This window comes from Bombus impatiens, unplaced genomic scaffold, assembly GCF_000188095.3.
Source record: "Bombus impatiens unplaced genomic scaffold, BIMP_2.2 scf_0235, whole genome shotgun sequence".
NCBI lineage: Eukaryota > Metazoa > Arthropoda > Insecta > Hymenoptera > Apidae > Bombus > Bombus impatiens.
Genome location: NT_176654.1, coordinates 825149 through 852411, shown reverse-complemented (window position 1 = coordinate 852411; position 27263 = coordinate 825149). Strand labels below are relative to the sequence as shown.

General features: G+C 42.0%; 1 protein-coding gene and 1 long non-coding RNA gene across 5 annotated transcripts in view; one reads left to right on the top strand and one right to left on the bottom strand.

The window, feature by feature from the left end:
- The window catches only part of LOC105680574, a 77885-nt gene that overhangs the window by 3132 nt on the left and 47490 nt on the right, over positions 1-27263 (bottom strand). The window contains exon 1 of one of the 2 annotated variants that reach the window (XR_004461480.1): positions 704-1534. The exons of the other annotated variant lie outside the window; for it this stretch is intronic. This is a non-coding gene — a long non-coding RNA (uncharacterized LOC105680574). Of the gene's footprint in view, positions 1-703; positions 1535-27263 lie in introns of those variants that run through there. 2 annotated transcript variants of the gene reach the window in all.
- LOC100741856 (nuclear hormone receptor family member nhr-25-like) lies at positions 1451-17110 on the top strand. Of its 3 annotated transcripts, none has more exons than XM_033320078.1 (4): positions 1451-1471; positions 7677-8172; positions 13488-13565; positions 14763-17110. In XM_033320078.1, exons 2-4 carry the CDS (start codon positions 8014-8016, stop codon positions 15798-15800), a joined length of 1275 nt encoding a protein of 424 aa, XP_033175969.1. In that variant the 5' UTR covers positions 1451-1471; positions 7677-8013; the 3' UTR covers positions 15801-17110. The 3 variants fall into 3 exon arrangements, with proteins under 3 accessions (XP_033175969.1, XP_012239550.1, XP_033175970.1); XM_012384127.3 differs by lacking the exon at positions 1451-1471 and adding an exon at positions 1579-2169 and having other exon boundaries at positions 14763-16531; XM_033320079.1 differs by lacking the exon at positions 1451-1471 and adding an exon at positions 10573-10968 and having other exon boundaries at positions 8051-8172.

Here is a 27263-nt window from a genome sequence, read left to right as displayed (position 1 = left end):
ATCGTTCGAACAGTGCGTTCTTATTAAAAAGGAAAAGGAACAAGCAAAGGAAGAAAGATGAAAGATTTTCCTCGCATACGAAAGAATAAGAAAGAATAGAAAATAGATTTTTATTTCTTTTTATTAGACTAAATTTAAAGATAAAATACTACTTGATCAGAATGCTATATAAATTAACCTTCCTTCGAGAAAATTTAATCGTGATCGTATTTGTAAGTAACGATTTACACGTAGAATCGGAAAAATCATTTCAATCGACAAAATATCGCGTAGAAGGTGGCGCGACGGTACTTTCTTCGATTACGTTTACGAGGGGAATAGCTGTTATAGTTACGCAGAACGGCGCGCGTTTTATGGCGAGCACGCTTTTCCGCACGTGCTCCGTGCTCGAAGCACGGGGAAATCACGTCGTCGAACGAACGGCTCATTAAATATAGATGGTTATCTCTCGATACTTAGAGAAGCCCCGGGAAAAGGTAGTCCGGTTGGTTTATAGACCGTCGACTTTCCTATACAAACGAGATTAGCAAACGTTCTCGCCACGTGCAAAGTTTATAATTTTTAGCTTCAGTTACGTTTCGTACGTATTTTCTATATACTTCCTTTTCTTGTTTTACAAGCTTCGACTAATAATTACACGCATACTATGAGAGAGAATTCGCGTGGACGATGAGTGATTCGGAAGGAATATACGAACACCTACTTTTACACCTAGCTTTCTATATGAGATTAAGAATTAACTAAAACGCGTACAATTAGTAGTACTATTTGTTCCAATATTTCGGTTAAAAGTTTGTCGATCGATCGGTAATTTCCCTAATTTCTTCTCGTCTCTAAGACAAAAGCTAAACATCTCTAAAATCAAAAACACGAAAATTTCCAAATCTCCGTAGAATCTCCATTTCTTCCTCTGTGTAATAACATTTCGATTAAACCTTGTACCCTCGTCAGATCGGCGCGAAAAGCTACTAAACCAATCGGCGAAACTGCGCGCACGCATCTAACGCGAGCCTCCTCTCTAGCGCGTTGGAGATGGATTTTGCGTTGGAAGAGATCGACGAGTTCGCGAGATCAGAACCGGGAGGAGAAGCAGCAACGTTAACGGCAAACGATAGAAACAGACTGCGAAGATCAGCGAAGAAGCGTGGAAGGAAAAACGAGGAGCGGAAGAATTAGGAGAGCGGCGCAAAACACGACAAAGAGCAGAAAAAGACCGTAAGACGAGAAGGGAACAACTGCACAGAATCTGAATAGGCGGTAGAAGAAAAAATGAAAAAGGGTAAAGAACACGAGGAAGGATAAAAAGGGACGGAAAGAAGAGGAAGAAGAGACTGCGAAGATATATGGAAGCAGGCAAAGGAAGAGGAAGAAGAAGAAGAGAAGCAGGAGGATGGAGAAGGAGAAGGTACAGCCGTAAGGTGGGAGGAGAGAGAACGAGAGAAGGCCGCGGTAGTCTTTCTCGGTCGACTAGGTAAGATAAGGACGAGGCGGACAAACGGACTGACGAAGGTGGCCAAGGTAGGGGATATTCAGTCTCGCGGCCACGTGCTACACGAGCGCACGCCCCGAGCCGGCCGGTGGTCCAGCCACGACGTCCGTCCTCTTCTTCTTCGTCCCGTTTTGTCCCACGCTTCCTCCTTCTTCCCTCCTTCCATTCTTCTTTTCGTGCACCTCTCGACATCACCTCCGTGTGTTTCTCACTCTTCTCCGTCGTTTCCATCTTATTCTCCTATATCTTTTTCCTATCTTTTTTTCAATCGCCTCCTTTCGATCGACCTTTTTCCACGTTTCCGTTGTGGCGGCTGCCTCCGTCGCTTCCGAGTGTCTCGCTTCGAATTCCGAGTAGACGCCGCTCGAGGTGCGCCTCGCGGCACCGGCTAATCGCGGGAACGCTCGAGCTACGAGCGCCTCGTCCACCATCTTCGAGAGTTACAATTTCGTTCGTCCATTAGTCTTCGTTACTTCGCTCGGCAGATCGCAGAATTTATCGTTTGGAGGATTTATCGAGCCCACGAGAATTTTATTTAGTGATCGCGAGTGTGTATTCGATCCGGGATACCAAGTTTCATGGCAACCATAGGAATGGTTAACCAATCAAGAACAAAGCCTCGTGACAGCAGAATACTACACCAGTGAAACTCCCTCCACTCGTTGTCCCGTTAGCCGATGGTACGTGTAACGAGCTCGTCGAAAACACCGTGAACCAGAGCTTGTCGACGTATTCGCCAGCGATTAGAACGAAAAAAATACGTCGTCGAGTATACATAGCAGATCGATATCGGCTGATCCGTGGTGATTGTGATTGCTTTATGACACGCTGTGCGCCGGCAGAAACGTCTGACCGCGAAGGGAAGATTCTACTTGACGCGCCAATGGAATCTTGACGTGCGTAAATTTAAAAAAACATCAGAGTTTCTCCCCAGCTGTACGAATCAGTGAACTGTAAGAGTAGTGATGTCTTCTGTACGTTCAGCACGGTTTGTTTCTTCGAAATTAATCCTGAAATTCTTCATTTTCACCTATTTCATAGTGTTTCTTTATACCGTTCATACGCATCCACGGTCAGACAGTCGCTTTGCGTCAAATTGTTGGTACGATGACAAAGCGTTGTTCCACAGAGTTTGTTTTTTCGACAGATTTGATTCTACGAACAAGAGCAAGTTCCATCGTATTGGAAATTCGGTTTGCAAATTCGAACAATCCGAACACAGAGGAGATCGGTTAAATTTCAGGACAATAGGGTTTTTTACGCGTCCAACGAGGTTTGTTTCCTTAAGAATCGGTTCCACGATTCTTTGTCTTCGTCCATTTTCGACAAGATCTTGTTGCGTATCCTTTTATCGATAAGATAATTCTATCGCAACGACAGGAAGGCAACTTCAATAGTTAAATCGTATTCATTGGAAGAGAAGAAAGGTATAGACTTCGTAACGTGAAAAATTTCGGTGCGAAAATCTTTACCACGAATATTGACTTTTATTATCGCGATGACTTTTGCAGCAGTTCTTTATGCCGACTCGAATAACTTTACCATAGAGATGTTCGAATCGTTTTCTCGTCTTTGATATTCCCTCTTGCTGAACCTGAAGTGTACGATATTTTCTCATTCTATCGTTATAATATCAAAGACTAACGGTGACTTAAACGACCCTACCTTACTGTATCGACTCGAATATCGATCTGTGGGTCAGGAATCGTGGCGCGCGAGTTTAACGAGCCAGCTAGCCTCTGGCTAGTACGAAAAATCAATTCGGTCCTCTCTCTCTTTTTTTCTGTTTCTCTTGCTCGGTCGATTTGGCGGCGTCGACGATTAATTTGTCACGACGTCCGGGCATAACAATTTCAACTGTCTGCAGTCGGTACCATGATATCCGTGTGACGTGCCGCTCACAACCGGTTCATTAAAGTTGCAGCCGCTCGTCACTCATTGGCTGCCACGGGCTGGCAGTGATCGTGATGCTTGCGATAGAAAAAAAAAGAAAGAAAAAACGAAGACGAACGAAAAAGACGAAACGAAAAAAAGGAAGCGATAGAAAAAGATAAGAAACGCGATGGAGGAGTAGCAAAAAGAAGGACGAGGAGAGAAGAAAGAGACAGAGACCATGTATGGGTGATACTTTTGACGCGAGTGTTTCACCTTTCAATCATTATTATTACGAACACCGATGCCTCGAAGGATGGTCAGCCAGGGTGAAAAAAATTGACGCACAATTAGGATATTAATGATGCGTGACAGCCTGGGAAAGTCGAAAAAAACTGTGCGAGCCGTTCGTCTGTAGTGAACGCACGCCGTTTGTGTCGGACGAAAGTATTCTACTCGCGTTGGAAACGTATTCTACGTTTGGTGAACGCTTTTTCGATCTTGGTTAGGTGGTCTTTGCGTATTATACTTTTATATATGTATATATACAGGTATGTCTGTCTGTCGATCGTCTAGCTGTTTTTGGATGAGATCGTTCTTTTCTCGTTCGTAAGATATAGGCACGTTTCGTTTGTGGGATCGACGTTTGGTTTTTAAATCTTTCGAATTAGGTTTGTAGAATATCTCCTTGGTAGTCGTCGACATACCGAGATTTTAACAAACGATAACGATCCGATGCGAATCGATTATCGTCAAAATCGAGAATAATTTTTTAGAGAAAGTTGAGTCATATTCGTCAGGATCAACGTCGAATGTCCGTGACTTAAACTGGAATACGTAATACGATTCCAATAATTTGTTTCAAGTATACAGATCTGTCGAACTTTTACTAGGTCTGGTCGTTGTCAAAACCGCGAATAAATCCTACTATAAATTCTACCAGCTTCTTTAAAACATAAAATACATCAAACTTGAGAATCTATCGTTAGAAAAGTACGAATATTATTTGGCGAATATGTTTCAGGAACGTTTCGAGCGTTAATTTCTCTTTAAGTCGAATATATGTGATATAGTATGTAAAAATTCAAACTTTAACATTCGTCATAGTCGCTAAGAAGGTATCAAAATAATCTCAACTTTATATTTCTGCAAAAGAACTTGAAATCCGTGTTCTTTACGACAAACGTTCGGTGTCGGTGAGCTTGAGTAATCGGAATAGCTTCGCTGTCGACGGAGACCTGGTCGTTTTTAGTCCCTCTCGGACACGGATTGTGCGATGCTGCTAATCCAGCTTGCCAGGCGGTCTTCTAAAGAGTGACGCGATGTATTACGTTTGCATACACGCGGTAACGCTTGTGCGGGTAAAAGAGCGATTATTTCAAGGACTGCAAACTTGTTGCGCTCGTGGTAACGTTGCAAGAGCCTCTCTGTTCTTGCCCGATCCCGCGGGGAATCGTTCTCTGAAAAATATTCGTTGGCAAATCGTGCAACGTGGCTTGTGTTCGCTATTTTCTCACTTGCTTCTTGTCCCATCCTTTTATGATTCAATGGCTACGTACAATTCTGCGACAACGAGTTCTCAGTGGATGCCTCTTTCGTTAATTTGAATTACACGCTTGCTCGGATTACACGCGAATTTTCACGTTTGTTCACCGACGTATTAAAGTCACACGAACATTAATTAACTAAGGAATTCAGTTTGTTCGTTATAGAGAAGCCGTTATAGTCTTTTACAGTTTATGTTCTGTATATTATATTTTTAACGGATCGCGTTCGATGCGAAAAGTTTCTAGATATCGATAGATGTCGTTCGAGACGACACAGCGACGAGTATAAGTGAAATTAAATGCTTTAAAGTTAATTTCGCATTCTGTTATCTTCTGCTCCATCTCATTTTTATTGATCGATAACGATGAATTTTTGGGAAACTGAACGATTCTTAGCAAAGTATATGGATGAAGCTTTCCTTTCTCTTTCGCATATCTACCTTACCTATCGTTCTTCGTTTCAATTTCTTTTGGTACGAGTTTCTCACTTTAGTCGATATTACGTTGTCAAAACTTTAATTACGCTTCGAGTTTCAATACGATTTCAATACGCGTTCGAACGATCTTTAAAGATCGAACAAGCAAATGCACCATTGGTAATGAACTTTGTCCGTGAAGGATCGTCAATTTCGCGCAACAATTTAACGATCGGATCAATTATCGTGCGGAAGGGATCGGCTGATTACAAGCCATTTGCCAAAGCCGTTGAACGTTGCACGATGGAGTCTCGTCGTTAAATTGAAATAATATTACAATTTCCTTTCCGCGAAGCGCGTTTCACGATCGTGGAAATTCATTTCATCGCGTTATATTTCCCAGCAGTAAACGAGAACGGTTAAGGCCCGTAGAAACGTTGGATTTATAGGAGTCGAGCAGAGGCGACGATACGCACCATGTAAACCGGTCTTCCGCGCCGCGATACGACCACCTTAATTAATTTGTCATTATTTAAGGAAGACGTCTCGCGATAAAATGTACCGGCATCGCCGCGTCGCGGTCCCCGTCGTGTCTACCCGTTACTTCGTTCGATCGGTTCGATATCGTGCAGAGACTATTTTCCGAATCGGCTAGAAGGTGGATAGAAAGAGGCGAGAGAGAAAGAGAGAGAGAGAGAGAGAGAATGAAAACGGAACGTTTCTTCCCGGTCCATGCATCATTCGAATTTTCTTCGCGCTTTCTCGATCGAGTCGTGTCAATCGTCCATAGCTAGAAATCAATCTTCTAGCGGTTTCTTGGATATTTAATTTAAATTGTACGATGTTTCGGCGATGTAATGTATTTCTGCTATATATAGGAACAGGCTGTCTACAAGGAAATAAAGATCCCATTTATAGTTGAATCGTCGAATCCATGCCGTTTCCGGCTATGGATTTTAGTACGATGGAATATTTGAATTCAAATATTAAAAATCTTATTGTTTGTTAATGCGAGAGCAAGATTAAAACATAAAACGTTCAAAGACAATAATAACGCACTAATTTCAAACACCTAAAAGATACGCGTGACTCGTTTACCGTAACATCTCTTCTCGAAGCTAATCACGATCTTTCGATGCGAAAACGCGAAATTGCATACATGTGTAAATTCTTGCACATGTCGTGTTGATTTCTACTTAAATTTATGTATCTGATAATAGGGTTTTGACCAATAGTCATAATAATAGCCTTCCCGGTGTTTTACAATGAGATATAAAAATATTTGTTGTCGATGTTAACGAAGTATCACCATTGTCCGTAGAATATTTTTTTGACAAAAATACGTTTGCAAAGACTGTATTGGTTTCCGTTCGAACGGATTAAAAAAGAAATCTCGTTAATCGGAAGCACGGGCACGCTTACACGCGTCGCGGTTCACCAGGCGCACACGGGTTCGGTTCCCGCGCACGGATGAAATTAATACGTGGTCGGCGCCGTAATTAGCGCTTGTATTTATGCGTCTCTTGCGAGGCGGGCTCCGTTAACATGGTAATGGCGTTACACCGCTGTAAACACGACATGTTATCTCGACGAGATTCGCGCAAGAAATGGCGACCGCGAATGGTTTTGGCTTCGCCGGAAGCACGCCTCCTCCGTGCAATTCTATCTGCTTTCATTTTCAAAGGAACGAAGAAATGCTTTACTCAGTCTTTTGGGGAGTTTAATGAACATTCTCTATATCATTGAGTTTCTCTTTGTCTTTTATTTTGTGTGATTACCGTGAGAATTAAGAACAGGCAGAGTATTATCGAGATTCTCGCTTCGCTGTTCCTTTATTTATTTCGTTTTATTTCTCATATATACATATAGTTTCTACTTTCCGGTGCGAGTTGAAATATTTCTTCTTCTTCGATAATTTTGTTGCTTAAATCCGTAAAAAAAAAATGGAATGATATCGTTGGTTAATTGGATAACAGTAAAAATTTACGCACGTCAGTCTTCGAGTCAAGAGTATTAAGTAACCGTTGTGAAGTTAATTATCGTGTTTCCGATTGTACATTTTCTACACCAAGCTCTTTGCTCTTCCAATTATTTCTGCCAGAAAGTTTCTGTTTCTCGCGATCTTCTCGATACAGGCTTCATACTCAATAGGAAATACGGAAAGGAAACAGAGCGGCGTAACGTGTCAGTTAAAACCATCAGAATCGATAAATATTACCTATCGTTTTACGAAAATAGAAGATACATATATCTAAAGTATTCGTAATCCATTCAACGCATATAATTAAGCAGTGTGTAAGCCAAGTGTTCAGTTAAATCACGAAATATCACGTTCCATATTTATAATTACAGTAGAGGCTATCGAATCGACCCAAGAAATCACGTTTCTTTCCACGTACCAGCGCAAACACCAAATCACACTACAAAATTAACCTCGAACGAAAGAGAGAATTTGAAAGAATCTCTCGAACGATAATAAACGGGAAAGCGGAGGGAAGGTGGCAGAGGTCCCGGTGGTCCCGGGTTTGCCGGGAGAGATCGTGAGAATCCGCGGTGGCCCAGGAAATTTTCAACGGCGTCGGCACTTGTAAGACACGCACGAAAATGTTGGGTCGCGACATCGAACACGGAACAGACGGCTCGAGGGACCGGCGTGAACGGTTTGCATCGAGAGATTAAAGAACATCGAATGGACGTGGGCGATTTGTCGAGCTCGGCAGGATTGGCTGGGAGCGGATCCATCCCTGTAGCAACGGGTGTTGGTGTCATTACAAGTACGACATCCGCCACCGCGGGGTGGTGGACGCCTACGTCGACGATCGCCACGGCAGCGGCCAACACCGACGTGGTGAGTTTTATCTTTTTCACTTTTTCCTTTCCGAATCTCTCTTTCTTCGACTCGCGTCTTCTTCTCGTTTTCTGTATGTAAATTAGTCGGGAAAATGATATGATATGAAATGCTATGATACAATGGATAAGAGTATTGGTATAGAACAGTTTTGTTTCTAAATGCTTCCGTAATTTACTAGGTATATAATTTTTTACAAAATGTAACTTCAAAGTCTAGAGACATTAAAATTAAATGACAAAACATACCTGATACATTACCTTTATTGTAAATTGGTACGGGAATTGATTCTGCTTCTGTTTCGTTCTGCCGATGTGAAGCAAACAGGGCAATGATTCTGTAGAACCGATATGAGAACCAGTTATAATGGAAGCAATGATCGGAACAGACAGCGTATTGGAGATTGCAGTTCATTTGTATCAATTAAAATTGTTATTTTCTATCATCGGAACGATTCGTAAAATTTTGCAGCATACGTAATTGCACGAATGATTTAATATAGCAGCTATTTCGAATTCCTCGATCGTGGTGCGTGAGTGAAAATGATCGGAGATAGTGAATCTTCAATAAGATACAAACATGGAGTTACAAAAGATGATCGGAGCTCAACTATGAAGACAAGCAATATCTATTAAAAGATCAATTTCAGTTTCTTACGTTTACTACGTTTTGCTAAAGGCAGTAAGTATATTACTGACTCTTTTAGTAGAGTATTATATTTTACTGCCTTTACGCAATGAATGAAGATGTAAAATGTTCGCAACTATTCAAAGACACAAAGGAACTCGTCTTACACTTTTTTACAATTACCGTCTTTCCACAGTTCGACATGCCCATTTTATCTCTAATAGTTTGATTTACAGTCACATAACGTCATTCAATTATAAAGGGAAAACCTATCCAACATTTCAAAACCTCGGTGCATCCATACTTTCTTACAACGGCGTCTTTATTCTCCTTACGGCTTTTCTACGATTCTGCTACATAAAATAATCTCGATTTCCTTAGAACTTTCTCATTCCGCTGTACTCTTATTTTACAATTTTCCTGCATAGAGGACATAAATCGTCTCTCATATAAGTATTTGCGATAGTATTTTATAAATCTGGAGGGATTACATTTTTCCGAAAAGTCGTAAATATTCGCGCAAATTAACGTCGTTTATCGGACGATTATAATTTTTATTCTCACAACTAAGGAAAAACGAAGTTTACTTTTTTGGGTATATCTAATTAACTTTGACCAAGTAATAAAATTTATATCTTGTATCGCATTTGTATTCTCTTTTTGAATCGTCGCTAATGCCTGCATAAGAAAGCAATGCAGCTTGATTGCAACGAAATAAAATAATACCCTCGCAATTTTCTCATTCCATCGACATTCCTACTTCGCAATAAAATTCTCCAACGTAAAATGATCTTAATTTTCGTACAGTTCTCTGGTCTCAAAGATCATCTACGTCATCTCCGTCATCCACGTCATCTTCAACCCTTCCAGCAACAATTACCCAATAAAAATCCCGGGCAATTACGCTTCATGGCCTCCCAATCCCAGTGCTTGACTTCAGGATAAAAAGGCTGAGGAGGATAAAGGCACCGTTGTTCCGACAGGCCTACATTTCCCAGCAGCGCCTTTTGCTGCTGTGGGCCTTTTGAAAAAAAGTGGCGTGAAGCGTGCGTGCGCGCCACGGCGTAAAGGCGAATCATCAGCCGTGTAACGCGGGGAAAAATATCCCCGGTTAGCACGCTACTTTCATTTCTTCCTCGAGTGTCATTCGTCATCGGCATTACCTTCGCGCCGTTACTTAATGAGACGTCCCCGTGCAGGATGCGGGTGTGCGATTAAGCGGTCGAACCAAGAGAGGTCGAAATATCATGGCGGTCGAGAGACATCTGGTAGAATGCGTTAGCCTATGGTTACAACGGTGGATATGTGTTTCGACGAACACCAGTGCGCGCTGAATCACCTAAGATCCAGCACCGTAATTTAATCTTGAATTTTGTACAGAAGAAACGAATTTGTTGTTGGTCTATTGATCGCTAATTCTTGATATAATAACGAAAGGATTGAGAAAGTATCGTGTATAACGTATGACAGAACGAATGACTTTTAGGAAGACACATATAGAGCATGTCAAAAAGTTGGTGCCAAACTCGAGCAACGCGTAGTGCTGATTAAGACGAGCAAAGGAAGTTTCGATAAACATGGGTCTAGATAACTCTAGTTTCAGAGTTGCAATTCTCTCTCTTGCAATTCGAATCCAGTTTTTTGGTTCTGGTAAAACTCAAGTGCTACTTTCTGTAACATAGTTGTAATTACATTTTAAAGTTCGAAAGCATCGAGAACAACGAAAAGAGCGAACGTACTGTACATTAACATCCCCTCGTTTAACTATTCCAGTTATCAGAATATATCATATCTATGGGCCATGGGCTCTGCAAGACGTCCCATAACAGGGTAATTCTACTTGAAAAAACTACGTATAGTAACTGGAATAGTTAAGCGCCGTGGCATGAACAACGGAAAGGATGGCGAAGATGGGGGGACTAGTGGCAGCGCGAGAGTCCATCGAGGGGACACGAAGAACATTATTTAGTTCCGTTGGAGTGTACCGCGCGAGTGCAGGGATTAGAAGCAAGGTGACACAGCCGCGTCATCTGTTGGATGTTTAACCTTTTTTACCTGGGCTCGGGCTATGCGCTTTAGCCGGCCGTTCCCACAAGAAGCCATCAGCCGCCGACTCACCCAGATACGCGGACTTGGTGAAACGGGAAATCATTTTTGATACGCGCCACGGTACGAACGATCATCCTTTGGCGCGACGGAAGATCGTCTGAGGAGAATTTCGTTGATTCGATGGGTTTCTTTCTTCGGGTTTATAACTGACTGTATATAAGATGGCATAGGTTGCATGATATATATCGGTATTGTGCTAGTTGTATTCCCCGTATCAGGGTATAATTATGAGTAACAGAGCCATTATATCGTATCGTTTTATGGATGCAGAAGATAATTTAATGGATGATGATTAGCATTGTTATATAATTGTCTTAAGTATGACGAAGATGATCTCTATTTAATGAGAATTTTAATTTGACAAATAAAAAAAAAAGATACAAAGTATCACTGCCAGAGTAAGTCTGACACTTGCGATCAGGGGATGATAGTGACCTTATATGTTTGGTCAAAGATCGTTGAATTAATAAGACGTCATTAAAAATTCTTTGCTGAAAGATAGTGGAAAAACAGATCCAACAATTCCTAAAAGACGGCATAACATTATCGTGTCAGTTGTGTTTCCCTTCATTAACCAAACACTGATCGTTTTTACAGTCCAAGTATCTTCCCATCAAACCTACCATATGACACTTCGACAACCATTTGTGATTTTCCATGCAAAGACGATCGACGCTATTATCTTAGCCTTTAAAGCTCTCCGGCTCTTGGTTTGCTCTTTCACGAAGAAAACGCGAGGATCGTAAACAACACGTCAGTTTCTCTCATCGTCGAATCCTCTAATTACTTTTTTTAATCCTTGTTCGCTGTCGATCATCTCGTCCAGCTCGTCAAGACACCTTTTCACGCGTAACCGATTACCACATTACATTCCACGCTCGAACTATCACGGACACGCAGTGTCTAAGCAAAAGATGGATCAAATTCTTTCGAGTAGAACGTCAAACGAGGCTTCTCCTCCGAATCGTCTCGATCTCACGCGAGATACCACCGTGTAACGGATACGTGTACCAGCGTATCGATTAAAACGCGAAGAAAAATCGAATTCTAAAAATATTTCGAAACATTCATCGTGAACCTTTGATCCCCGCCATTCCGAGAGATTCTCGATTCTCTTGAAAGTACGCATGCGAGCTGATGTAATGTTATTTCGATGTACGCTCCCTTTACACGGACGCTTGCCTTTTCCTTACGAAATCGCAAACTGGTATCGATACACCCTTCGTTGCGATACGGGAATCGGGTCTAGCACGATTCTTCCGTGCGTTCTCTTCCACGTACGATTTTATTTTTGTTACTGCTTCTTTACGCTAGACGATCTTCGTATATTATCTTTTTCGTGACTTTATTAAAGGCACTTTTCACATATCCATTACGTACGCCGACATTGTAATATCAACATAAATCAAAAAACTCTCGATGAAATTGATCGATGTATCTCGTGTAAGGATTTATAAAGTGGAAGTAAATTCTGTACGCAGATGTTTCAAATATTTTCAATAAAAATTCGATCACCGATGAACATCTCAATTCGCAATCACAAAGATGAAATTCAAATTCGATACACCCTCCTATTGAAGCGTTATACGAAACAACATGGTTATTTACGAATCGTATGCACGTTCTCCCGTCCACGTACGATTTTACCTTTCCCGTGTCGGTCATCCTTTCTCGTTGGATCGTCGCGACCGAACCTCTGCGTTCTACACGATGCAGTCCGTAATGACTGGCTAACTAGGTTTTAATAGGAACATGGTCTCGCAACCGAATCCCCGGTTCTTCTTGCAACCTCCGGGGAGAAGGCAAGAAAAGGTCCCCTTTTTATCGTGACTACGTCTCTTTTCGAACATGCACACACACATACACACACGCACACATCTCTTTCTCCATCTCTGTACATATTTCAACGATTCTCAACTCTTATGAACAAGTTGCTTGGTGATTGGCGGCCAATCAAATAACGTTACGATCGATTCGAACGGAATCGCCATGCCGCGAATCGATCCCATCATTCACGTATCCTTTTCTCGGTCGTGCGATAAATCAAGCGCGAATCATCCAAGACTTTTCTCAAAGATACACGGCATTCGGTACACGCGTTTCAATCTTAAATCGGTGTACGGTGTAGTCGAAGGTTTAGTGGAAACAGTTGGACGTGAAAACGTCACGGGATACTCGAATGTCCTATCGACTAGGAGCTGGTCGAACATCGAAATGATCGAAATGATAAATCCCAACGTCGCTAAACGGTGTCCCGCGATCGTCACTGAAATAAATAGCGTTAGCAGCAGGAGCACCGTCGATGGATATCGCCGATGCTTTCTTATCTGGTATCGTTTGCCTGCGTCCAAGAAATTACTATTCTTTTATCGTTCATTTTTCTTTGCTTTTTTTCTTGTCTTCATCGTTCGTTTCTTTCTCTTCGTCTACATCGTGGCGGAGATCGTCGCGAGACGAGCAAGAAACGCTTCCATGATTGGCACATATTGCGCGTGCTTGCAGCATGATCACCGCTGCATTCTAAGCGTCTTCGGTTTCTTAGCCGAAGCGTAACCACATGTCGCATCTTTTTGTTGCAGATGAATCAGCTCTGCAGGGTCTGCGGAGAGCCGGCCGCGGGTTTTCACTTCGGGGCCTTCACGTGCGAAGGTTGCAAGGTCAGTATCCACGAACCCCTTTGCTCTCTTTAGATCATCAGACCGACGGAAAAATTTCAATGGCCGTTTATATTCTCGCATCTTTCGCTCCTACTCTTCGTCTTTCTCCTACCCATTTTTTCTTTATCTCTTTTCTTCCTCAAGGTACGTGTGTGTGTGTGTGTGTGTGCGCGCATATATATATATACATATACATATACATATATATATATATGTATATATTTCGAACACACATTCGAATGCAAATAAAATTGTAGCCTTAAGCGTGCAGACGCGTGCATCATCCTCACGTTACAATTACCGGGCACTGTACCGACCGTGTTGACCCACGGGTCTCCGGTTTCATGTTTCTCGTGGAAAGTTCGAATTCGTGTTTTCGTAACCAAATTGATCGATTGTGTATAAAACGTGTAATTTCTTTGCGGTGATTTCTTTACACGTATTGGTCGTTGCTGGAACGAATGCAGATCTGTTTGGGTTGTAATAGAGCCATCTTTTATCGACATAATCTTAAAAATAGAGCACGCGTTTTTCTCTTGTCGATCAAAATAATTCTATCTACGAATCTCGTTAGTTGTATTTTCAGTTACGAACAGCATTGTTTTATTTTGTTACGTCACTTGGATAGAAAGTTACTCTTAGACACGATGTAAACGAGCGATTTTTTCTCGTGCGTTATTATCGAACAGCAAATAATGTATAAAATCGTCAGACGTGTTACGATCATGTATGCACATATGTACAGTGGCTCGAAAGTCTTAGACATCTTCTACTTTCAACTTGATCTAAAATTTTACTATTTGCTATAGATTGTGAACTTTAAATTGCGCGAGTGCCGTAACAAAATCATTGATGTAGTAATAGCCTGTACTTCCGTTAGTAGAGATAACCATCAAATTCTTAGTGTCTTCATTGCGTATGTAATTTTTTCGATTTTGTAGCTAGTACAATAACTGTTTAAAAACTTTCGAGCAGAGAGGTTTTATACAAATACACTGGACCGCAAGCTCGTCTATTTCCCCGTATAAACCAGCAGATTGCTAAAACGCACGCGATCACGCTCGTCTGTATCGTGTCTTAATATAATCGATAATTTTCCTTCCCTTTAATTTTTGCAAGGGCTTCCATCGACTTTAATTGAAATTATTAACTCCATTCATTTAACAAGCCCGCGTCGAACGTTTCTCTTCTCCACAGTCGTTCTTCGGGCGCACCTACAACAACCTGGGCAGCATCTCCGAATGCAAGAACGGTGGCGTGTGCGTGATCAACAAGAAGAATCGCACTGCGTGTAAAGCTTGCCGGTTGAGGAAGTGTCTGATGGTGGGTATGTCGAAGTCGGGTTCCCGCTACGGACGCCGCTCCAACTGGTTCAAAATCCACTGCCTCCTCCAGGAACAGTCGCACCAGGCTCAAACGCGCCTCATCAAAGACCCAAAGTCCGCGTACGAGAAGGCGTTCGGCTCGTTGGACGTGGCGAACAATAACAACAACAATAACGAGAATCCTGGTACAACGAGTGCCACTAGCGTCGTGGGTATCGTCACGACGACAACCACCACCGCGAATAGTTACCATCACCACCATCATCAGCACCATCAGGACAGGTTTCCAAAAAGAGACGACCTGAGGCCACAGGATATTCCTGCTCAATTAAGGGCACCGGATATTCCAGCAAGAGCCAGCCAGGATCCTCTATTGAGGCCGATGGACCTGGTCAGGGCACCTCACGAATTACTCAGGCCGGAAGTGTCCAGGTTTCCCATGTGGAGAGGACCGCCGTTCTTTCATCCAGCTCTTACACACATGCAGCTATTAAACACGCCATTTTTCCCGTTCCAACAACGATTCATAGTCCCCTATGTGAACCAGGTTGGCACACCACAAATGGTAGCTAGCCTAACGAGTTCTTCGAGCGATAGCGTGAGTCCTAGGTCGACACCGTCGCCTAAAAGGGACGATGACAATCGAAGTGCCCGTGACGAGTGCAGAGAAGTGGACGGAGGTTGTCAAAGGAGTCAAATAGAAGCATACGATAAGAGTCTAGCGTTTCTGCGTTCTTTGGGTCCAGAGCAGGAAGAACCGATCGACTTGAGTATGAAGGCTGGCAAGATGGACGGGCAAGAGGTGGATGCGACTGGTGGTAGCACGGAAGAGGAAAGGTCGACGGACAGCGAGGACAACGAGCTGCTACAGGACACGGGGCCGCCCCTCGATCTCACTAGAAAGACGTGACCCTGCTCGGCCAGCTCGCGGACAGCTTTCGATAGGAACTGGACTGGTTGGTGTTGAATCGTCGCTCGAAGGCGTTGCTCGGAGAGCTGCCAGCCTCTTTCGCGCACAGAGACTCATATTGTTGTCCTTTCGCGGGGATGAGGAGATGACTTACGCGACGTTTGCTGGAGATCTTGGGGAGAGTAAAGATCTTGCGGAGAACGTGGAAGGAAAACGCTTTTCGTCGAATAAGGACAAGACGAAACGAAGATGGAGAAGGCGTTGAAGGACTGGTAAAAAATTAGAGAATCGAATGAAATAATGCGAAAATATTGGCACGGATATAAAGGAGAGATATCTGGTATGAGAAATCTACAAGATGGAAAGGGTGAAATAACGGATGGACAGCGACAGTAGGAGAAGTACGGAAGAGCGGACGTCACCAGCCTTACATTGCACGAATGACTTTACGATCAGCGATCGGGTCGACGTAAAATTGCTCAAGCCCTCGGTATTAGCCGACAGACATACACGGTCCCTTTGGTCGGCTACAGCTTCGCCAGGTGTTCGTTGACGAAGTAGCCGAAGATCGGCTCGATACATCCTTACAACGAGACAGACGATTGTGCCTTAACCGGTGCCTTTCAGCTCTCATACATGTTCGAGTGCACGAGATGGAGAATATATATATGTATGTGCGTGTGCGTGTGTGTGTGTGTGTTTGTAAGTGAGAGAGAGAGAGAGAGAGAGAGAGTGCCAGTAAAAACCACGTGATAGTTTAACGTTAAATAATAACCGCGCTAACGTACGCGTGTAACGAGTTCGTACGCAGGTACGGACACATGTATGTATTATATATTATGTCTGTGCGTGTGATGCGTTCGATATTTTTGTTCTTTCGTGTAAACGCGTCTGGAGAACCGCGAAGTAAGCGAGAGTGTTCGAGAGACGCACGAAAGCCCCGTTTCTATCTCTCGACGCTCGGGAATGGCCAGTGTTTCGTTAAGCCGCATCGAGATTTCTTTTATTTATGTCGAGCCTTATTTAACGCGATTTTAATTACTCGTTAATCTGTCAGTCTCACGAATACGTCGGTGTGCACGTCTTTTCTCCTGGAATGTCAAACACAACGGTCTTTGTTTTAATTTTCACGTTAGAAGATCGTAACTCGTTATGGAGACTACAATGTGAATTGCAGATGTAGATGAAAAATAAAAAGTCACGAAGCTAGAGGAAGGAATGGGTGATGAGGATTAGACGATAGGCGTACAAACACTCGGTAGTGTTCGACGAAAAAATACGAAGTAAAATAAAGAATATTGTATAACCAATACGTAGCGCCTTGATCGTCGTTCATTAAATATCTCCTCGTTTCCCTTACGCGACCGTTCGTAATCGCGTACTTATATATATCTCGAACTCGAGATGGTATTCGATTACTTTCGTCTCGCGCGTCTCCTGCATTCCGTACCGTCGCGTCGCCACGAAAACGCGCACGGATGGATTTGCTTGGAGCGTACGCGCGCCCAGTCGCTGCGCACTTTATCGCACCGAGTTATTTATTTAGTAATAAATTTGTACGCGCGCTGATGTACTACGAGAAACATGTTTTCTCGGATAATTCCGTTCTAACGCGCGAAACGCCTCGCGAGGACAGCTTCTCCAGCGATTCCCCTCGTCTGAGGACGTCGCGCGGATGGAAGATGATAAACGCACATTAAAAACGCTTGGTAATAAACACACTTGGTATATATCGATCGTAAGGCGGACTGTGCGATCTAACGTTTGACTTAACCGTGACATGAAAACACGTAGAGAAAAAATAAAAGTGAAGGAAAGATAAAACGGATTTAAGAAGATTTCTTCGACACGGTTTCGCGAGTCCTGTGACGAATAGGTGACTTAAGATGATGTCATTGCACGGATCGTTTATCGCTAATTACGTTGGTCTGGAATCGAAGAAATTTCACGGTATAATATATCATAAACTGCGATAATTTACGGAGAAACGGGGAACTGGAACAGGTATGATTTCCATTCGCGTAAATCTCGTATCATGTTTCTAATGGGATGCCTCGGCGATTCTGTTTAACATAAATTTTTATTTAATTTTGCCGTAGGTACTTCTTTAATTGGTCGATTAAAGACTCGTATGTAAGCAAGATCTATCGACGACAGAATTATCGTTACTACTATTGGGTTGGTCGAAAAAATTCGAAGCAAAGAGAAAAATTCGAAGGCAATGTACTTTTCGGCGAATTTTTATCATCCGTTGCTTTATCATTCACATATTTAGTTCCATGACTGTTATTTAGGAAACCTTCGTTTTATTCAGTTACGAGTTCATTCAAGTATCTGCAAGTTCCTTTTTAATTTTATGGCGTTAAAGTACACTTTTTACTGAATGCAATGAAGTAGAATGTTCCAGCAAAGGTTTGGCAATTTTCAACGCTTTGTTACTTTTTCTAATATTTAATAAATTAAACAAATCCCTGTTTAGGTTCCATTTTGTTAGTTGCATTCGCTAAATGTAAATTTGTATAAATATCCACGGAATAATGGACTTGCACGAAACTTAATACTATGTAGTTGTCAGAAACCCTACGAACTTTCCCAAAAATCTTAATACGTATCTCTTTTCTTCTTACCCTGAACTCGAACGTCAATAATAACTAATCCCAGCGAGGAGAAAAACGATGTTAAACGAACCAGTAAGCTTTCCTTTCGACTAAGCCATCCAATTCGACGAATAGCTGGAGATTTGAACGAGTGGATCGGGAGACTTCAACAGGCGCATAAGCGAGACGGTTTCCGCATGTGACAGCTTTCCTCGGTTTGTTCGACGGCGAGAATTCACGGGGGCCGACATAATCGACAGGCCACGACGGTGTTCACCTGCGTGCACCTGCGTGTATTCACGAGCACTCGTACCCGTAACCCCGGACTTTCGAATGCCTTGGGATCTTCTGTTGTTGACTTAGGTGGGACGGAGAGAGGTGAGGCCACTCGATGTCTGTCGAACCAGCTCTAGTGGTTTCTGGCCCGACGATTCAGGTTCCCGGAGCTTCTGGCCCCCACGTGTGCGGCGAAAAAAGCGCTACCAACGCACGATGACGTGTGGGTACGCGCGAGAACGCTTCGACTATTCTTGGATTACGTAAATTTGTCAAGCGGAGGTTCCCTCTTTCTTTCTTTTTCTCTTCTTTTTTTGCAAGATGCTTTTAGACGGAACGGATTGTGTAATCGTCGAAGAGATGGTATTGCTGTTTGGTAAGATTTTATGGTTTTACACCACCTTTGCGGCATGGTGGCACTTGTTGAACTTCTTAGTTCTTTATATTGTAGTTTTACGCAGTGAAAGTTTTGTTGGAAAAATTTCGAAAGATATTTACTATCTAACATCATAATAGATTAATTTTCTAAACGCAATAACAATCCGCGAAATCATTCGATTAGATGTTATTTTCAAATAACTATAGATTAATTTACTTGAATAAGTAAATGACTTTTATCAATGAATTACTGACAGAGAATTACTGACATGAATTTGACAGAGTTAACCACAATAAAAAATTATCTGATTTGATCTTAAAACGAAGTTATTCTTCCTACGTTATTTAGAAGGTAAAAATAACGAAGTAGCATTCAAATAAATTCATTTTCATTTCAAATAAAATTTGTAAAAAACTTCAACTAAATACTCGAAATGCAGCACTCTCTTTGTTAGTATAGTTAAAGGTAGTGGTAATCTTTATTCGATTTTACTGATGTAATTTAAAAAAGATGCAAGAGGTAATCGACGCTGACGATGGATTAAGCGTACTTTGATTTCCATCGTGAAATAATTTACAGGGAATAGAAATTCTACTCTCTCCTTTATGAAATCTGTTTTCATTTGTTATACCCGGCTCAAACGTGTCTCGTTCGCGATATTCCTTCTATATTACGTTAATTTGCGCGCTGGATGCAGATCCTACGAGGCCATACGACACCTGTGACGCCGTACATCGCGCCCACGTAAATTATCCCGGGAAGATTTACGACGCGTCTCGAGCCGCGCGTATACTCCCGTGTCTCGAAATCCTCGGACGAGTATTCGTCTGTTATTAGTGTCGAAATTAGAAAAAAGAAAAAATCGCCCTGGCTAGATCTCGATAAAATCATCCTCGAAAACAGAAATCTCTCTTGCTCTACACACCCGTACCATATCGATCGTTTATCAATCATTTTGTCCCTTTCTCTCTTTCACATTTACAGTCATGATAGCATCTCGCGTTACGTATCCCACCACTCTAAAATATCTAGACACTTGCCTAATTTATAGGAAATTGTAAATAGCGTTTGTTTGCGTCGACAAAATTCTCGGAATGTTCCTACAAATCGATCAAAATGTTCAGACATATATTCTTACTCATTCACTCTCATATCGACACGTATTTTCCGACGTGTTGTGTAAATTTCGACAAACAGAATCACCATAAATAACAAAGTTCTTGTTTGAATGTAGAAAAGACGAAAGTATACCATAAGAATCGAACATTCAAATTATCCATTCAATTTCGATTTGTATTTAGCTGCGTATTATCAATTTCACGTGTCGTCTAATTATTCACAACTTCCTCACCTTCGACTGGTCATTATCGCGCTTCTGTTAAAGAAATAAACTGCAATTTTTCACGATCCGTGTTGGAATATCAAAGAGAATGTTGCGTCACAGTGGCAGCGTATTCTTGGAAATAACACAAAGCAGCTCTGATAAATCATCGTGAACAATTTTTATCGCTTTATGTCGAAACACTCGAGATATATGATTCTCGATTCCGATTCACGGCTTGACTGCGTTTTTTCTTATTGGACCCGCAGCGGTACATGACAAGATGCGTGAAGTTTGAGCGGCATATGGGCGAGCTGTAATTGTGTCGAGGAACTCGCAGCTGTATGCCTGCAACCCTTACTTATTGTTCTTTATTCGAGATCCTTTCAGATCGCTTATACCGTATCATAGGATACAGGCAACGTTGTCTGTTCAGTCAAGACGATACTTCCTTTAATACTCGTCATTTAAACTTTGGATATTACTTGCTAAATACCACGTAAGTACTTTAACTTACTTCATCAAAATGTTTTATCGCGTAAGTGTTTCAACTTAGTTACATTTTAATCCGTTCTATCGTTTGAGATACTTCATATATGTATTTATTCAACGTTATCCATTTCACGTTCTTTTTAAAACTGCAGAGAATTTGATACTTTTGCTGTTCCCTTCCATCTCTTCTCTATCATGTGCAATATCATCGTCGATCATAATAAAAGTTTTTCAAAATACGTCGAAGCATTCGGTTCCCAAATCTAAAAATTTCCATCTTACGTGCTTTGCAAAGACACAGACTCTTGCATGGCTAAATTACAACAGTTTCCAAAGATCTGGACAAACTCTCGATGCAAACGACGACGATGAGGAAGAAGCGGATCACGGCTGGCGAGGTAGCACACGCAGCGAGGTCGGCAGATGCGCGGCACGGGTGTAAGAGGGGCCATTACACGCGAATGCGTGAGGTAAAGAGGTTTACTACACCTGTGGCCTGTGGGCTTGGCCGGTGAGGTCGTTAGCGTGCGCGACGAAGAGGGCGATATAGAAAATCTCGCGTGGAAAGCTTTGGAACGGAGAAGGACAGCGGGTATCTGAAGAAGGCAGGGGAACATAAGGTTGACAATCCGGGGTCATGGCACGCTGGTCGTGCGATTGGTCGTCGGGAAATTCATAATATGTTTTTCACAGACGCGACGGACACAGACGCGAACGGAGGCTCCTTTCGAACTCCGTTCGGTCGAGGCTTGAAGCGGTTCGCCTGGACGTTTACGAGCGTTTGACCCTAAGTGTATGGCTGAGAGTAGGGGAGGCGGAAGACACGGAGAAAGGGAGAAGTCGCTCTCTTGCGGTCTCGCTAATTGGCTGCGTTGCACACGCATCGTCGTAAGAGGATACTCGAGTGGACGTGAACCCAATATCGCCGACGCGACATAACAAAAGGGTGTGCGCCAAATAAGATGGTGGTAAGCTTGTCACGGATACTCTACTCTGACTGGTCATTGATAGCAATATCGATAATATATGTAATCGTGTACTTGTGGTTTTGGAGATGTTGGAGTGTGGAGTTATTGAGATCGATACGCGTCTTATTGTAATTTAGTAAGATTTCACGTACAGTTTTATCTCAAAATAAGCAACTGGTTTCTGGTTCGGAGTAAGCTACTCGTTATCTCCTTTTCTTTAGTCGAAGTTACCGACAGAATGAGAGATTGGAGAATGAATTTCGTGGAAAATTGTATTTTTATTGAGTTCCAGTTGTTTGTGCTGTGTTTGTGAGATAGAATGATTATTTTTTAGTATTATACTCTCAAGTTTATGACAGTGTAGTTTCACGTTTACAGATATATGTGTTATTGTTACAATTGTTAACGCGATTTGGTGCATAAAGAGACAGAGTGGTGGATGTTCGTTTAAAGTTCGACAGTAACATAAACTTCGTATCTTTTTCGTTGGAACAGATAGCTTCGTACTCTTTACTGGATTAAAATAAGTTTTGAACTTTCGACTTTATGAGTTGGAGTTCTGAGTACGGTTCGGTATATGCTTTTCTTTTACTACGTAGAGCGATAAAGATTTGTCGACGTTTGATGGAAATTGTATAATAAGCGATATTCTTTCATGGCGATAGAAAATTATTGGTTTCTCCTTTTCATGCTCATCAAAGCTTGTAATAAATATTCGTAGAATCGACAATATAGTATTTTAGAAGCGTGAAGCGATACCGATCAATAGATAGCTGACCGAAATTTTCTAAAATATCATATCTTTCCATAAAAATAGAAAATTCGCGACTTCTCACTGAATCGAAGTGGATTGCAACTTTATGAATTTTAATTGGGGCTTAAAGTATCGTCGAAATTGTTAACGTTGTTTGATACGTACCGGATAGGAAGAACGGATAGAATGTTATTTAGTTTTGACAGGATAACGAATAGAGGCTAAGTACTAACTGCCTTTCCAGTCATTAGCCTTGCCAATATCTTTGATAAAGCGTGTCCTCGGAGCACGGGAGGTTGTAACAATGATCCGTAGGCTGTTGTGCAAGTACTCCATTTATTCTGAATGAAACTATGTACGCATACCATTAGCTTCGAACGGAACTCTAGAACTGAGGGATCGTTGATAATGATTCATTATAGATTAATACACTCTTTTTACAATGTTCTTACATTTTTCTTTTATTTATTTGACATTCACTCCGTTGCTTTGTTTTGGGAGAAGAATTCAGTTGTTCGGTGATTGCATGCGTTCAGTTTCGAAACCCAGGATTTCGAAAAACGAGCGAATCGGGTAGCAATAATACGTCAAAACGCGATAATACGCGAGAATTAATGAAAAGAACTGGTTTCACCGAAATACCTTGTAAACCCATTATTCATGCTTACACGCTATGAAAATCAGTGGAACTAACGGCGGCCATATAATCGATGGTCACACGATTCTTCTTGTTTTATCGCTTTTATTCGTGCGCAGCGGAATAATAAAATATTCAGGATATTTTTTGTCAAAATAATCTAGTCTAAAAACGTTGCCTTTCGTTCAGACAAACGCGGCACCAGTTTACACGAGAAACTATCGTACGAATACATAAACTATTAACAATTCCGCTGTTAATTCTCGTCTTACAGTTGCATCCGAGATGGCGCTTTTATATTATTTGACTGTTACGTAATAAATATCGTTCTTAAGACAGGTGTCAACGAGCGTAATTCATTTTGTAACGACAATTTTTAACAGAGGAAAAAGTCACGCGAGAGAAATAACTACTTCCTTTCAGAATATTATTAATCAGCGAAGAGAATATTGGTTTGAAGACATCTGAACGATAGAATTATTGCGTATTTTATGATTTTAAAATCGCTGACACGAGGATTCTTCGAAGAGAGATATTTATTACACAGCAATCTAATATAATAAGATAGAGTTACTTATAGCCATAGTCATAATTAGCCTAAAGTGAGTAAAATATTCGCAAAATTACATAACATTATCTATATATAGAACATTCACTAAAACGTAATACGCAGTAATCGACTCGAATTTTTTTGAAAATCATAGATTAAAGCACGAACGAGTATCACAGAATGTGATAATTATCCCAGGTTTCGATGATCCGGTCGAGCTGTGTCATCGAAACTTTCCTGATCGAAAGTTGCTGCGTAGGCGCGAGCCCGCTTTCGAGAAATCGCACGTACGATCATTAATAAAAGCCGCATCATCGCTAGGCTAGCCGTTGTCGTGACACTTGACAAATATCATCGTTTTTTTTTTCTTCCTCGAGGGTATCACGGTCAATTACCGTGAAGAAATCGTACGGACGTCAATTCGGTCGTGGCCTCGTCGATTAATTAAAAGATTCGCCCCTTATCGATCGTGTTCGAACGTATTCGAATCCGGGCGAGACTCGAAGGAATTGTTCGAATAGATTCTCTACGCTATCTGTGGATTCTTGTAGCCTGAATCGTGGTCATTTATAATGGAGGAGAGGCTAACCACGATAAGGGAATTCTGCGGTAAACGATGCGCGGCGAGAATGCGTATTTTTCGGTGCCTCGACGCTTCATTATGCGCGGCGTGGCTGAAGAGAAACGGAGGATCGAAGCGGAATCCAATTCCGTGGGAAGAACGTTCGCAGAGTGAAGAAGGAAATTCGTTATCCAATTACGCCGCTTGAGTCATCTTTTCGATCGCGTTGCTTTTCTATCTCGACGTCGATTTTCTGGTAATCGAATGGATACAAAAAGAAGAAAGAGGATACGAAGAAGAGGGAGCGAGTGCCCTGTGATTAATTCGTCGGTATGTTGAATTAGGCATTGCAGGATGCTTCGATTTAAGCTGTCAATTTAATCGGTGCTCGAAAAGAGAGAAATTGCGCGTCGTACATCAAAATTTTATTCCGCGGACAGCAGCGGGACAGCTGTTTTAAATGGTTTCGCGACGGTGATCTCGAGTGAAGAGAAATCTTATGCCGATTAAATGGATCAGGATTCGGCTGAGATTAATACGACAGTTGGAAGAAGGTATCTTCGGCTTCCAAAGTTCCAACGGGTCGTTCATGGTTTACGCGTCATAAACCTTGCAATTATACATCCATGTCTCGATCAATCTACTTCAAATTGAAGCTAATGAATCGTTCCATCTAAAATCCTCCGAGACTATTTGAGACTACTCGAACCCGATCAAATATTAATCGAACGGTAAATGCGGATGGAAACGTGTCGTCCAGGGAACGCGACCATTAATAAAAGCGGTTGGGTTATCCACGATAAGGACCCTCCCGCGTGCCGCAGTACCAAGCCGTTAAGGATCCGTAGTCCTCGCGGCGGGAATGCCATGGCACGTCCTTTCGCGCGGACTAAGGTAACTTATTCTCTGTCTTTGTGGGCGCCCTTTTTGCGCGCTCGCTCCGCGCGCCGGATAGGGTTAAGTGGGTGCGACCCCAGGACGCTAAATAATATCGAGCTGTGCCATCTACCGAGCACGTAGCGCGCCATCTTGAAATATTACGCCGGCCGCTTTATTATTCGTTTATGCGCGACTCTGCCCGCCTCACACCGCACCGTTCCGTTCCGCCGCTCGCCGATCATTATGTGTTCACATGGTGAATCCTCTACCTTGAGTACAGCTTCGATCGCGATACTTTCCAGGAGCAGGAAGACGGCACCTTTTTTCAATGAACGCGGTGTCATAAATCTGTATTCGTTGGACAACCCACCTGCGTGAAATACTGAACGCTGCGGCAACGTTTACGTGACTTCGAGCTGGTCGAGGCTTCTTCAAACCTGGTCAAATCAAAGTCGACGGTTTGGACCAGATATACGTTGAATGAGAATTTTCGAACTTTTCGGGATGAATTTTAATGTTCACGTCAAATGTGTTGTAATTTCCATAGAACATTTTTATGTCCATATCCTATTTGTAATTTCTTTATTCGTGAATCGTCATTTCTTAGAGGTTTTTAGATATTAATTTAGAACTATAATCATGTTCTAATAAAGTAAATTGATAAAGTAAAGGTACTCGATTTATACGAATCTAACGAGCAACAAGCAATTTATGTAACTGAAACGTACGTAATAGAAGGTAACGTTCGACTAAGTGGCTTTAATCAAGTGGCTAGTTTAATTGATCGTATAGAAGAAATTCTACTGAGATATAATTTAAGAGCAGATTTATAAAAGAAATAATTAGCGATAACCAAGTTCGTCACCGATAATAACTAAAACGATTCTAAATATATTGTCAGGGGAAATAAATTTTCAGAAAATATTGAAACGCTTGAAAGCACCGTTCTAGTTCGACGTCAGCGGTAAAGGATTTCAAGGAAGTGAACCTGTTCGAATTTTAAAGAGGAGCACCATACCGGGTTTCCGAGAGCGTGGTTATAAAACAACATTGACAAGACCGAAGGCAGCCTTGGAACTTGAGATCCTTCGGCCGGCAGAATTCGAGAGCAAACATGGGCGCGATCCGGCGACCGTTTTCGACATCACGACACGAAAAGCACTCCGCATTCACGTTCCTCCCCTCGTCCCGTCTCTTCTCCTCGCCAGTCTCGTTAGTATATATGCTCGTACACTCGAGATTGACATTTGAATTTCAATGAGCCGCACGGTCTTCACCGGGAGTTCTCCACTTTCGAAACGACCGAGCTGAAGCGTCCACGGATACGGGCACGGGCAGCGGCCATTAGTCGCGTCTGTCTCTCGTGAATTTTAGATGAAACGAAAACTGCTGGTAACACAGAACTCGATTCCGTGGAAACGGATATTTGTCGTCCGGCCGGCGGATCGGACAGGTGGGGCGGTGCTATCCTGGAACGACGGTGTTAATCGCGCTAAACGGATCGACCGCCGCAGCTGCGTCCCTTTTATTATTTCTTTTCCTCCTTTTTCGGTGACCAAATTCTAGTTTTTTCTCTGATTCACTTCTCGAGTTCAGCAGGCCTCTCCGGTAATTTTTTAGAAGCTTTCCAGGTCAGTTCTTACTGTGTGTCGATGTTAAGATAGCTACTATAAATAGGTTATTTTTTTTAATTTTAATTTTAAGACAAACCGAAGGCGAAGAAATGGCAAATAACGCAATGATTTACGAACTAATTGAGCAATTGAGTCGAGGCAGTTGAGCCATTCAAAGACAAAGCTGACCAATTCCCTTTTCTAAAAGTTTCCTACTTTCAGCACCAAAACGCACGACTAATGTATTACTTCTGGCGAATCAAACAATTAACTTCGATAAAATCGATTAATCTGGTTTCTGATAAAAAATAATTCACCTACTAAACCGAAGAAAGTAAAGACAATTCGTCAACACCGTCTTAATCCTTCAAATACTTCCGCAACCACTTATTCTCTCTTCGTCTTCTCTTTTTAGATTATCAAACTCTCTACCTA